The sequence below is a fragment of the Alexandromys fortis genome, unplaced genomic scaffold (assembly GCF_014885135.2).
Source record: "Alexandromys fortis isolate MF-2015 unplaced genomic scaffold, M_Fortis_MF-2015_v1.1 scaffold_59, whole genome shotgun sequence".
NCBI lineage: Eukaryota > Metazoa > Chordata > Mammalia > Rodentia > Cricetidae > Alexandromys > Alexandromys fortis.
The window spans coordinates 3,083,327-3,097,635 of NW_026067943.1; the positions used below are offsets into that span (position 1 = coordinate 3,083,327).

General features: G+C 46.4%; 2 protein-coding genes and 1 pseudogene across 2 annotated transcripts in view; 1 reads left to right on the forward strand and 2 right to left on the reverse strand.

The window, feature by feature from the left end:
- The window catches only part of Ogg1 (8-oxoguanine DNA glycosylase), a 29,151-nt gene extending 25,344 nt beyond the window's left edge, over positions 1-3,807 (forward strand). The window contains exon 9 of the mRNA XM_050148677.1: positions 3,685-3,807. The gene's annotated coding sequence lies outside the window, so the exon portion shown is untranslated. The remainder of the gene's footprint in view (positions 1-3,684) is intronic.
- LOC126505571 (T-complex protein 1 subunit gamma-like) lies at positions 1,679-4,216 on the reverse strand (annotated as a pseudogene).
- An 8,837-nt stretch (positions 4,217-13,053) lies between these two features.
- Tada3 (transcriptional adaptor 3) overlaps positions 13,054-14,309 on the reverse strand; it is a 9,615-nt gene continuing 8,359 nt past the window's right edge. The window contains 1 exon segment of the mRNA XM_050148311.1: positions 13,054-13,700. Within this exon segment, the coding sequence (XP_050004268.1) occupies positions 13,394-13,700 (307 nt within the window). The 3' untranslated portion in view covers positions 13,054-13,393.

Genomic DNA, 14,309 nt, shown 5'->3' on the forward strand with positions numbered 1-14,309 from the left:
AAAGGAAAAAAATTATGCTAGGCCATGTCTGGTGGCAAAAGTTTGTAATCACAGCTACTTAGAGAAGCTGAGGCTGGAAGATCACAGCTTGGGCTAGCAAGAGAATTCAAAGCCAGCTGGAGTAACTTGGCGAGACCGTGTCTCAAAAAGTCAGGAGAGGTCTGGGGGTGTAGTTCAATAATAGAGTGCTTGCCTGGCACCTGTGGGGCCCTAGATTTAACCCTCAGTGCCAAACTGGGTGTGGTGCCATCAGCTTGCAATCTCATCACCCAGGAGGCCATGACAGGAGGGTCAGGAGGTTTTGTTTTTAAGAAAGATTTATTTTTATTCCTTTGGAATTGTGTATATATGTATGCATCTGCATCTATGTGCATAGGTGTAGGTGCCCACAGGGGACAGAAACATCAGGTTCCCCTGGAGCTGGAGCTATAGTAATGGGTACCAGGAACCGATGGGTCCTGTGACAGAGCAATACCTTCTCCTAACTCCTGACCACCTCTGCACCCTGGATAGGAGTCCGAGGCCAGCCTGTTCTCAGAACAGTTGTTTCACAGATGCTGGCTTTGTACTGTACCAGTCTGGTGTTCAATTATATTTTCACTTCTATTATTGTTTTATTTTATTTTTTGGTTTTCAAGACTGGGTTTCTTTGTGTAGCCCTGGCTGTCCTGGAACTCACTCTGTAGACCAGGCTGGCCTCAAACTCACAGAGATCTGCCTACCTCTGCCTCCTGAGCACTGGGATTAAAGACATGCGCCAACACCACCTGGCTTTATTATTATTTTGTTTTGGTTTTATTTTTATTTTTTCAAGACAGGATTTCTCTATGTAGCCCTGGTTGTCCTGGAACTCACCCTGTAGACCAGGCTGGCCTTGAACTCAGAGATTTGTCTACCTCTGCCTCCTGAGTGCAGGGATTAAAGGCATGCATAACCACCATTTGTCATTATTGTTGTTTTGTTGTTGTTGTTATACTGTGTTGTGTGTGGTTGAAGGTGTGCAGCCTAAGTGTGGAGACTTTCATGGGATCTGGAGATCAAGCTCATGTCACCAGGCTTGCATAGCAAGCGCTTTTACCCCCTGAGTACCCTCCTCACACACACCAACACATATACACCAACACACACACGCCAACACATATACACCAACACAACACACCAAGACATATACACTGACACACACACACCGACACACATACCAACACATATACACCGACACACACATACCAATACATATACACCAACACACACTCACCAACACACACACCAACACACACACCAACACATATACACCAACACACACATAACACATACACACCAACACACACACACCAACACACACATCAACATACATACACCAACACACATACCAACACACATATACCAACATACACAGTGCATTTCTGGTGGCCAGGAGTGAGATCCTGTCTCAAAATGCTCAGCCCCCAGAAAAGAATGGAGAAATTTTCTTTCCTAGACAGCAGCTTTTTTTTTTTAATATTTATTTATTATGTATACAATATTCTGTCTGTGTGTATGTCTGCAGGCCAGAAGAGGGCACCAGACCTCATTCCAGATGGTTGTGAGCCACCATGTGGTTGCTGGGAATTGAACTCAGGACCTTTGTAAGAGCAGGCAATGCTCTTAACCACTGAGCCATCTCTCCAGCCCCGACAGCAGCTTTTTTAAGAAAGCTTAGTTTCAAATTATTTCTCCTTTTCTGGAATCGAGTGTTTTAGTCATGCTCTGTATTTGGGGATCTCCCTCTACCTTGTTTAGTGCCTACGCTCAGTGTCTCAGGAACAGCCTGTCCAAGGGAACCAAAGGTCCCTTCAGACTCCCAGTCTCATCAGACCTCAGCAGTCCCCTGGCCGGCACAGTCCTCCTCTTGTGCCTTCCTTCTGACCCTCCAGCCTCATGCCTGACTTAGTTATGAACTCATGCAAGAGGACCCAGAGACAGATGTACACAATGGGCCTTTACAGTTTGGACCCAGCTTACCAAACTGACTCGGTACCAGCTATCTGATCTGGCCCTTCCTCTTTCTGCACCCCAGGTTCCTCATCTCAGACAGATGAGAGCCTTTACTTGCTGGAACATAGTTGTTGTCTCATGGTGGCTCCCCCACTTTGTTCTCACTCTTCCTGAAGCTCCTCTCCAAGGCTTAAGTTTATTTATTTTTCATATTTATGTATTTATGTGTATGTGTGTGTGAGAGTGTAGGTATTCCCACCACATGTTAACAGGAGCCCACAGATGTCAGACGAGGGTATTGGATCCCCTGCAACTGGAGTTACAGTTAGTTGTGAGTCTCCTGATGTAAGGGCTAGGAACCAAACCTGGGTCCTCTGCAAGCATTCCTAACTGCGCAGCCATCTCTCCAGCCCCTCTACTTTTTGGAAGGGAAGCCTCTTCTTCTTCTTCTTCTTCTTCTTCTTCTTCTTCTTCTTCTTCTTCTTCTTCTTCTTCTTCTTCTTCTTCTTCTTCTTCTTCTTTTTATTACTTAAATTTAATCATTGGAGGCAAACTAAATGGAACTCTTACAACAGAGAAAAGTTGCATGTCAGGACTTTTTGAAAACTGAGATGGGACTGGGGGCTGCCCCTCCATCCGATCTTTTGTGAATGAAGTTGTCTGTCTACAGTGTTCCTGGAACTCTGGCTCAGGAAAGGGGAGAGTGCTGGTCCTGTGTATGACTCTTACTCATAACTCACTCCTGGCCAGCATCTGGAGCACCGCTTTGCCAGCTCTGGCCATCACACTTTTTCTTGTGGCCAGAGACAATGTCCTCAATCCACAGAAGCAGAACTGGAGTCTCCACTGCTGTCTTGTATGTTTGTAGCTTCACAGCCAACAGCTCCCATCTAGCCAACTTTCTCATGTCCACCAGTCACACCAGGTCTCCTGTGCATTACCGGAGGGAGGTAAGCAGACAAATGGTGCTGGCCCCCCAGTTCGGGTTCAAGGTACAAGAAATGACCTCTAAAGCCTGGGTCACGGCTCTATGTGGCCATTGTTCCGCACCCATCATGGCTTTAGCTTTTTCTGTCACAGCATGGGCCACAGGCATCTCCAGCACCAGACCCCAGCTAACGGTTCAGGAGAATGTTGCGGCACACTTGCATGGCATCCTGTAGGTTGAGAGTATCTCCTGTTTGGCTCCTCTATGCAGAATGGTGCAGGCCCCAGGCCTTTGCACTCAGTTATGAGTGTGAAGTATTCATCTCCGGTCTTCTTGACTTCCAGTAGGCCCGCCCCTGCTCCAGCATCTCTCCGTTCCTTTGGTGGGCTGACTATCCATGCCCCAAAGGCTCTAGCAGTGATAACTGTCTGTCATCTAGACTCTGAATGGCTGTGATATTGACCAGCATGCGGTAGTGCTGAGCTAAACCTGAGCTGCCCTTTTCCAAGATGACCACAACTAGTGGATGTACTCTTCTTCCATTTGCAGGATTGGGTGAAATCCTCTTGTATAACCTCAATGTCAGCCTCGCTTGCTCCTTTCTCATACTTCAGAGAGGAATCCAGTAGCACGACTCGAGGGTTTGTAATGTAGTCGTATTTGTGGATAGTCACATCCTTGACTCCCATAAGGCACACGGTTCTCCAGTGATGCTCCCAGGTAGCTTTCCCACCCTTGCCTACTTCTTGACGCCGCTCTCCTTTTGGCCATTGTTTTCAAAGTGCACCGTCTGGACAGCATCCAGGGCAATGTTGCATGCCGAGGAGGACCACTGACTGATGACTTTCGTAGTGATAGAGCTGTCGATGTTCAGCGTCGTGTCACGGTTATTGACACCAGCAGGGGCACTGACTTTCTTCAGAATGCTGATCCTGTCATCCAGTGCCATGCGGTAAGCACTGAGCACCACTGTTGGGTGCATCTGAGTACTCTGGGAAGTGCTCAGCCACAGACAGCATTTCTCTCCACAGAGTCCCATCCCTGTCCTCTTCATCCTGGTCCTGCTAATTTCAATCATGGACGTGGCTGCTGGGTGCTCGAATTGAGTATCTTGAAGAATGTCATTGCTATCGTTGGTCATCATGATGCCTCCCATTGGGTTCAAAAGCATCTTCATCATAGATTTAGGTTCCAAATGTGTCCAGATTACATCTGCTATTATCTTAGCAACATTGATATTTCCGGATAGAATTTTTCTTCGCTATTCATGCTTTGTATTCTGATGAGCATGAGCATTGAATGGTGGCCCATCATGGCGGGGAAACCCCTTCTTCCTTTTAAGACTCTGATACACAGCTTTAGATGTATTGTACCACTGTCTTTCTGATGTCTGTCCTCTCTTTCCTATCTTGGGGCCTGATCATTGCGGTGAGACTTGTCTTAGTCACTGGTTTTTTGTTTGTTTGTTTGTTTTGGTTTTTGAGACAGGGTTTCTAGAACTTGCTTTGTAGACCAGACTGGCCTTGAACTCACAGAGATCTGCTTATCTCTGCACCACCAACACCCAGCTTAGTCACTGTTCTGTTGCTGAGAAGAGACACCATGACCAATTCAATTCCATTAAAGGAAAGCATTTAATTAGGGGCTTTCTTAGATTTTCAGAGGTCCATTATCATCATGGTGGGAGCATGGAGGCCTTTGGGAGGGCCCTGAAGCAGTAACTGAGAGCTACGCCCTGATCCATAGGCAAAGAGAGACAGTGGACTTGGCATAGACTTTTGAAACCTCAAAGCCTAGCTCTAGTGATACACTTCCTCCAGCAAAGCTAAACCCACTCCAAAAAGGCAACATCTCCTAATTCTTCTAAGCATTCTCAAAGAATGCCTTTCTCTGGTGACTAAGCAATCAAATATATGAGCCTATGGGGGCCATTCTTATTCAAACCACCTCAACACTTTCTCTCAATAAACTTTATTTATGAAGGAGATTCTGTGTCATGTGTCTTTCCAGAACCGGCTATAGTCACTTTATTATTTATCCTTTATTATGATATTTTACAGGTTTTAGGTTGTTGGATCCTTTAGTGATGCTGGCCACTTGCAGCAGGGGAAGCTGGAATATGGTGAAGTTGAAGCAGCAAAATATAAATTTTAATTTAAATTTATTTGTGTGTATGCTTGTGCACAAGTGTGCACAAATTCCACAACACGCTCTTGAGGAGGTCAGCTGGGGGAGTTGGTTCTCTTCTGCCACCTATGGGTCCCAAGGATCACACTCAGGCTGTCAGATTTGGTGGCTCCTTTACCCACCAAGCCCTTCACTGCCCCTGTATAGGTCTGTGACAGGGACAAAGAACTTGTTTGTGTAAAGTATATTACTCACAAAGGGTCCTTCACTAAAATGTCTTCCCAGAGTGTATATNGAAAGAGAGAGAGAGAGAGAGGGAGAGAGAGAGAGGAGAGAGAGTTTTGTTTTTTTGAGACAGGGTTTCTCTGTGGCTTTGGAGCCTGTCCTGGAACTAGCTCTGTAGACCAGGCTGGTCTCGAACTCACAGAGATCCGCCTGCCTCTGCCTCCTGAGTGCTGGGATTAAAGGCGTGCGTGCGCCACCATCGCCCGGCCCCAGAGTATATTTTAATGGTATGACCTGAACTTTATCAGAGGTCACAATGGGGGGAGCTGGAGAGATGGATTAAGAGCACTTATTGCTCCTGCTTAGAACCAGGGGTTTGGTTTCCAGCACTCACATAGGGGGGCTCCAAACTGCTGCAACCTTAGTTCTGGGGGTCAGATACTCTCTTCTGGCCCTTCAGGAGGCAGCCCATCAAAATCCCAGCAAAATTCTTCAAAGACCTCAAAAGAACGGTACTAAACTTCATTTGGAAAAGCAAAAAACCCAGGATAGCCAAAATAATCCTGTGCAATAAAAGAACTTGTGGAGGCATCACAATCCCTGACTTCAAACTCTACTACAGAGCTACAGTACTGAAAACAGCCTAGTACTGGCATAAAAACAGACAGGCAGACCAATGGAATCGAATAGAAGACCCGGATATCAATCCTCACATCTTCGAACACCTGATCTTTGATAAAGAAGCAAAAAATATTAAATGGAAAAAAGAAAGCATATTTAACAAGTGGTGCTGGCATAACTGGATATCAACATGTAGAAGAATGAAAATAGACTCATATCTATCACCATGCACAAAACTCAAGTCTAAATGGATCAAAGACCTCAATATAAAGCCAGCCACACTGAACCTTATAGAAGAGAAAGCGGGAAGTACACTTGAACGCATTGGCACAGGGAACCACTTGCTAAATAGAACCCCAGCAGCACAGACACTGAGAGAAACAATAAATGGGACCTCCTGAAACTGAAAAGCTTCTGTAAAGCAAAGGACACAGTCAACAAGACAAAACGACAGCCTACAGAATAGGAAAAGATCTTCACTAGCTCCACATCAGACAGAAGTCTAATCTCCAAAATATACAAAGAATTCAAGAAATTGGACACCAAAAAGATCACATAATCCAATAAAAAATGGATACAGACCTAAACAAAGAACTCTCAACAGAGGAATCTAAAATGGCTGAAAGACACTTAAGGAAATGCTCAACATCCTTAGTCATCAGAGAAATGCAAATCAAAGCAACTCTGAGATTCCATCTTACACCTGCAAGAATGGCTAAGATCAAAAACACTGATGACAACTTATACTGGAGAGGTTGTGGGGAAAAGGGAACACTTCTGCATTGCTGGTGGGAATGCAAGCCGGTACAACCCCTTTGGATGTGAGTGTGGCAATTTCTCAGAAAATTAGAAAACAACCTTCCTCAAGACCCAGTAATACCACTTTTGGGTATATATCCAAAGATGCTCAACCATGCCACAAGGACATGTGCTCAACTATGTTCATAGCAGTTTTGTTTGTCATAGCCAGAACCTGGAAACAGCCTAAATGCCCCTCGATCGAAGAATGGATAAGGAAAATGTGGTACATTTACACAATGGAGTTCTACACAGCAGAAAAAAATAACAACAGCTTGAATTTTTCAGGAAAATAGATGGAGCTAGAAAACATTATTTTTTTTTAAAGATTTATTTATTTATTTATTTATTTATTTATTTATTTATTTATTATGTATACAACATTCTGCCTCTATGTATGCCCGCACCCCAGAGGAGGGCACCAAATGTCATTACAGATGGTTGTCAGCCACCATGTGATTGCTGGGAATCGAACTCAGGACCTCTGGAAGAGCATCTCTCCAGCCCTAGAAAACATTATTTTGAGTGAGGTAACCCAGACCCAGAAAGACAATTATCACATGTACTCACTCATAGGTGGTTTTTAAACATAAAGCAAAGAAAGCCAGCCTACAAACCACAATCCCAGAGAACAATGTGGACACTAGGAGAGACTTACATAGATCTAATCTACATGGGAAGTAGAAAGTAGAAAAAGACAAGATCTCCTGAGTAAATTGGGAGCATGGAGACTTTGGGGGAGGGTTGGAGAGGGGAGGGGAGAGACAGGGAGGGGAGGGGAGCAGAGAAAAATGTAGAGCTCAATAAATATCAATAAAATTAAAAAAAAACAAATAAATTTAAAAAATCAACTAATCCATCCACCATCACCCCCACCCATGAAATATCTGTTTCCCAGTTTTCTAGAGGATTTTGGCAGGCTTAGGGGCACTCAAACTTTAAGAGGGATGTTGAAGTTAGGATCTAGTGGTCTGGGTTGGAGGCAGAACTTTTCCTCCAAAGGAAAAAAAAAAGAGCTAGTTCCAGCATAGGCTCCAAAGTTACAGAGAAACCTTGTCTCAAAAAAAAAAAAAAAACAACACAACAACAGAAAGAAAGAAAGAAAGAAAGAAAGAAAGAAAGAAAGAAAGAAAGAAAAAACTGGAATGATGGGGAGGTGGTGGTGGGTGTAGAGGCAGGTGAATTTCTCTAAGTTTGAGGTGAGTTCCAGGACTGCCAGGAACTTGTTGTCTTGAAAAACCAAACAACAACAAATTTTTAAATAAAAATCTGAATCCCTCCACCATGTTATTTTATTTTGCATGCGTTTCTGTACACATACCCTGAGTATATGCAGTGTCTGTACACATACTCTGAGTATATGCAGCTGCTCACAGGAACCTGCAGAACTAACGGAATGCCTTGGAGCTGGAGTTCCAGCCATTGTGAGGCACCTGACTTTAGTGCTGAAATCTGAATTTTGGTCCTCATCATTGAGCAGCAAGTGCTCTTAACTCCTGAGCCACATGTCCAGCTCCGATCTCTGTTTAGTTACTTGTCTAAATGGATCTCTCACTGGTCCTGAAGCTCATCAGTGTAGCTAGGCTGGCTGGCCAAACTTCAGGTGGCCTCCACACCCCTCAAACAAGATACTTTTTGTATGGGTTTTGGGGAATCTGAACTCAGATTCTCGTGCTTGTGTGGTAGGATTTCATTCTAGCTCAGCCTGACTCAGAACTCACTCTATAGCCCAGACTGGTCTTGAACTTATGGCAACCCTCCTACCTCAGCCTCCCAAGAACTAGGTTTACAGATGTAAACTACCATGCCCAGTCTAACTGTCTGTCTGTCTACATATCTATCTGATTTTATGGGGAAGGCTATCCTATTTTGCACAGGCTGCTCCAAACTCCTGAGTTCAAGTGATTCTCAAGTCTCGATCAGCCTTCCTAGTGGTCGGACTTACCTCTACCACCTAACCTGCCTCAGAGGACATCTTGAAACTGAGATAGAGTCACTGTCTCAAAACTAAACAAAATAAAACTGAGATACTTGGACCCCAGCCTCAGAGTTTCCAGGTCTGTAGGTCTGTGGGTCCGGGCCTGAGAGTCTTTTCTATTTTATCAGGTTCCCAGGTGATGCTGAGGCACACACACCCAGGGACCACACTTTGCTGTTTTTTGTTTTTATGTTATGTGTATGATTGTTTGGCTTGTATATATGACTGTGCACCACATGCATGCAAGTGCCCACAGAGGCCATAAGAGCGCCTCCAGTCCCCTTGGGACTGGAGTTACAGCTGTGCTAGGAATTGAACCCGGGTCTTCTGGAAGAGCCTCCAGTGCTCTTGACCAAATAAGCGATCTTCGCAGTCCCTAGGGACTACTTTGGAAACCATTCGCCTGGGGAATAAAATCTGCGCTGGTTTTCAGCCTTTCCCAGCCTGCTGCTAGCTTACTTTGCAGTTTCATCCGCCCTTCCCCTTCCCTGCACACACCCAGGAGCTGAAGTTCTCACCTCTCTAAGCCAGCTGCTCACACCTCTGCATTTTATTCCTCTGTCTGGAATGTCATCTTCTGTTGACCAGCCCTTCCTGTCTGAGGCTCCCTGAAGCCCCTCTCTGCTCTCTGAGCTGCTGTTGAGTCATTCTCGGCCCCAGGTCCCTGGCAGCTTGCTCACACTCTTCTGAGCCTGCTCTTACCGCCTGCATCTCCACTGCCTGTCACGGGAGCCTTAGTCACCTGTGCTTCTAGAAACAGCTGTGGAGTAAGGGAGCAAACGTGTGATTGAGGAGGGAGAGCAGGTAAATGGAGTCAGTGGTACCCAGCCAGGTACCAGGGGGCCATTTGTGCCTGTTTCTCTTTGTTGAGTCTGGAGCCCTAGGCCAGGAGGGGACTTTACCTGCTGACCAAAGTCCTCTGACATTCATCCACGACATCTTCAACTGGAGTTCTTTCAGGAGCTGGCAGTCCAGGACCTGCTGTTGCACAAGCTTATCTCTCTGTGCTCACAGAGGCATCTGGGACTTTAGAAATATTTTTGGGTAGCAGATGCAGCCCTTCTAGGGCCAAGTAAGATGCGATAGACTTTTTTTTTTCCCATTTAGTCACAAAGTGTTGGGGTGGCTTCAAGTAAAAATTGGACAGTGGCTGGAACTTATTCCTTCTCTACCGAGGGATCCCAGTTTCCTCCCAATTCCACAAAGGAGGCCCGATTTGGCCCAGTGACACCAGACATAGCTGCCCGAACTGTATAGAGGTAAGGCTTAAGATGCAGCCCGGTTAGTAGCATGCTTACCTGTCAGGCACAAAACCCTGAGTTCCATCACCAGCACAGCATAAACGAGGCATGGTGGTGCATGCCCGTCATTCCAGCATGTGGGAAGAAGGGACAGGCAGACCAGATGCTCAGGGTCATCCCAAGAGTGAGTTTGAGACCAGGCTGGGATCCGTGAGATTCTGCCTTAAAAAAAAAAAAAAAAAAAAGAAGTGGGCTGGAGAGATGGTTCCACAGTTAAGAGCACTTGCTGCTCTTCAGTTCCCAGCACCCATGTCAGGCCACGCTTGACCCCTGCAACTTCAGCTCCATAGGATCTGACACCCTTGCCTGGCCTCTGAGGTCACTAAATTCATGTGCGCAGACACATTTGCATATAATTAACATTTTTAAATATTAAATAACAAGAGAACTGTCTGTGGGTGGTACTTCCTGGAAACAGTAACAGTCTGTACCAAGGCTGCAGACACCCTGTAGGGCATCACTTCTCTGTGAGCCTGCGTGTCCTCTGTGGCCTTACAGGAGAGGCCAGCTCCCTTCCTGGTCTCTTGGATGGAATAGTAAACCCTCACAGCTGCTCCGTCCTGTCGGTCCCCAGCACACTGCCTTCTAAGTGCAGCCTCTACCTTCCTCCTCTCATGCGTCTACCCAATTTGGGGCCCTTGGATCTCACCTCCTCCACAAAATTCTCTGTTCCTGAAACTCTCCCATGCCACCTACCATACTTATGGACAGCCCTAATGAATATGGAATGAGTGGTTAGAATTAGGGGTTTGTGAGCAAGGCTGCCATGTTGGTACAAAATGGCTCTGCCTAAGCGAAGGAAATGCTATTCACACAGACTGTTCTGGGCCAGGGGTCGCACCCAATTCCATAGCCAAGAAACGCTGCTCAACCACTTGGACCAAGCACGGGTGTGTAACATCCTAAGCCTCCGCGTTCTTGTCCGTGAAGAATGGGATGTTGTTGGTGTCCTACCATATGCCCAAACAAGGTTAAAACAGCAGCTGGTACCTGGCTAATGTTTACAGAGTGCTTAGTTTCATTATTATTGTTGGAGTTACTGTCTTTCTTTCCTGTGTGGGTGTTTGTTTGTTTGTTTTTCCTCTCTGGAAGATATGAACAGCCTGGGGACAATGAGTCATTACCTGTCCCTGCTGCCCCTGATAGCAGGCAGAGAGCCTGATGTCGTTCCCTCAGGCCCTTCCTCCATCTTTATGTTTGCCCGTGTATACTCTTATTAGTCAGGCCTTTCTGTTTACAAATGACCCAACTTAAGTTAACTGAAACCTTTATAGGCTGACCTAAGTAGCAGTCTGTCGGGAGGTCATGTGACTCCAGCTGCTCCACTTCCTGCACTGCTGCTGAGCTGGCCTAATTCCCAGGGGTTCTCCTACATGCAGGAGAACAGGCCACTGGGTGCCTTTGTTTCCTGTTTGGGCTCCCTCCTTTCCACTCTCTTCCTTTTTCTTTCCTTTCTGTTGTCAGACAGAGCCTCATGTGGCTGATGCTATCCCCAAACTTGATATCCAGCCAGTGAAGACCCTGGTCTCCTGATTTAGCTACTTCTACCCCCAGAGTGCTGGGATTACAAGGCTACACCATCTTGCTCAACTTCAATTGTTTTTGTTTTTACAAGGTCTCAAGTAAGTCAGGCTGTCCTTGAACTCCTGACTTTCTTGCCTCTAATTCTCAAGGGCTGGGAATGCAGGCTTGTACAACCATGCCAGACCCCACAGAGCAATTTTAAGGACCACCTGAGTGACTCTAGTTGAGTCAGTCAGTTTTGATTGACCAAGGGTTGATTGACCGTCATTATGATTGGCCAAGGGTTTGACAGTGACATTCCATAGCAGAGAGATGCTAACCTCCTACTTTTGTTTTAAAAGATAGGGTCTATATCCTGAACCTGCAGCCCCCCTACCTCAGCCTTCTGAGAGCTGGGATTGCAGGCTCTTGCCACTACAAAGTTCATCTCTCTTTGTGGCTCAGTTCGTAAGTCGTTTCCTCAGTAAAATGTCTCCTCCTTTCCTATAGCAAATTGCCAATTCTTCAGCTCTAACCCTAGCCTGGGGAGAAGGCACAGGGAGGAGAGCACAGTCTGTGCATCCCTCGGGCAGGCTCCCTGCTCAGGCTATGGCACAATGCTGGCAGCCCACCCTGCCTTTGCTTTGTTACCTGCCTGAATGCTGATGGGGTCGGCTTTATGGGGCTGCATGACTGGAACTCTAAGGGGGTCAGGCATCACCATGGTCCAGGCCTGTAATCCCAGCAGATGAGGCAGAAGCAAGAAGATTGCCACAAGTTTAGAGCTAGCCAGAGGTCTGTCTCCAAAGAAAACAAAAACCAAACAAAACAAAAAGCTAAAACAAGATCCCAGTAGGGCAATGGTTCTCACCCTTCTTAATACAGTTCCTCATGTTGTCCTGACCCCCAAGCATAAAACTATTTTTTTTATTTTAATTTTTTATTGAAAAAATTTCCGCCTCTTCCCTGCCTCCCATTTCCTTCCCCAAAACTCTTATTGCTGCTTCAGAACTGTAATTTTGCTACTGTTATCAATCATATTGTAAATATCTGAGTTTTCCAATGATCTTAGGCGACCTCTGTAAAGAGGATGTTGAGCCCCAAAGGGATCGCCGCCCACAGGCTGAGAAACACTGCAGCAGTTACCTTAACCCTAACAGTTGTGTCGGAAATGGGGACAATAGCCCAGTTTGGGCTTAGATAAGACACGGGAACATCTGGGATAGACAAGGCTTGTTGCTTTTTGGAAGGCCACGGCCAGCTGGCTTCAGTAACAGACACAAATGAACCATTTGGCTGATCCTTCCGGCTACCCACAGCTGAGACACCTCAGTGAGAGCTGGCCCTGTGGAAGCCTGAGGGAATGGGTCCTTGGTGGCTCTGAAGGCATCCCTGCCCAAGGAATCCCAGGACCCACCCTCCTGCCACCATGCCCTCATCCACAGCCTCACTGTCTGCCTCAGCTCCTGCTGGCTCAGAAAAAAATGCTCGAAAATAAATGTGGGTGAGTGGTAACAAGCTGAGAGCCACCAAACAGGCCTTTCTGAAACATTTTAACTATCCAAGCCCTTCCTACACAGTAACAGATACTCAAAAACTGTAGGTGTTTTTGAAATTTTTTTAAAAACAAAACACAGCAGTCACTTTATTCTGTACTTTACAAACCCACAAGGAAGAAGTCCTCGAGGGGAAGGTGTCGAGAGGCTGAAGAAGGAAAAGGGACAGCCAGGAACAAGCCCGCTCATCTGGGGCCCCAGGCAGATGCGAGGTCCAGGCCTGCACAGTAAGGCCTTGCATGCTGGCTGCACAAAAGCTCAGAGAGTGGCCTGAGAGTATTTCAGCCCTGAGACTGTTGTCATTTGATGGGCAGCCCCCAGCAACGGCTTCAAAGGAAGTGGACTTTTGCCAGGCCAGGGAAGTGGCCAACAGCAGGCAAAGCTACCCGTCTAGGAGCTTCAGAATGCTCTCCCGCTCCTTCAGAGTCTTCCAGGCCTGGTCCTTTTCCTTCTTCGTGGGGGTGCGTTTCTTCTGCCGGGCAGCCATGATCTTGCGAAAGGCATCCATGACCTCATTGTCGGCCATGCGGACCCGCTGCCTCAGCTCCTGCCGGCTCACCTCTTCCTTCGCCAACCTGGTGGGGGGGGAGGGGGGGCAAGTGTCATGGTTACCTCATCCCAGAGTTTGTCTCCTCCTTCTTTCGGACCGTGCCTCCTCACAATCCCAGCTGCAGCTGGCACTCCTTGGCCTGTTTCATTCACAGCCAATGTGTATAGATGCAAAGCCACACTGATCTGGGACTGTGTGTATGGCATTATTTAAATGTCCCAAAATGTTAATGCTGCTATAGTTGGGGCAGCATGTGGGACCACACAGGAAATCTCTTACCTTTCTGTCAATTTTGCTGTGACCCTAAAAATACTTTTTTTTTTTTTTTAGATAGTTTCACACTGTAGCCCAGGCTGACCTGAAAATTACTATAGAGTCTAGGCTGGCCCTGAACTTGAGCCAATCTTTCTGCTTCCACCTCTCAATTGCTAAGATGGAAGGTGTGAGCCACTATCCTTAGCTTAAAAAATAAAACCCAGGAGCTGGAGAGACAGCTCAGCATGCCTGGTGCACGGACATACTTGCAGGCAAAACACCTACACCCATAAAATAAAAAAAATAAATAAACATTAAAAAAAAACCCATAAGCACTGGACAGTGGTGGTGCACATTTTTAATCCCAGCCCTCGGAAGGCAGAGGCAGGCTGATCTCTGTGTTGGAGACCAGCCTGGTCTACAGAGCGATTCCAGGACAGCCAGGGTTGCACAGAGAAACCTTTTCTCAAAAAAAAAAAAAAAAAAAAAAAAA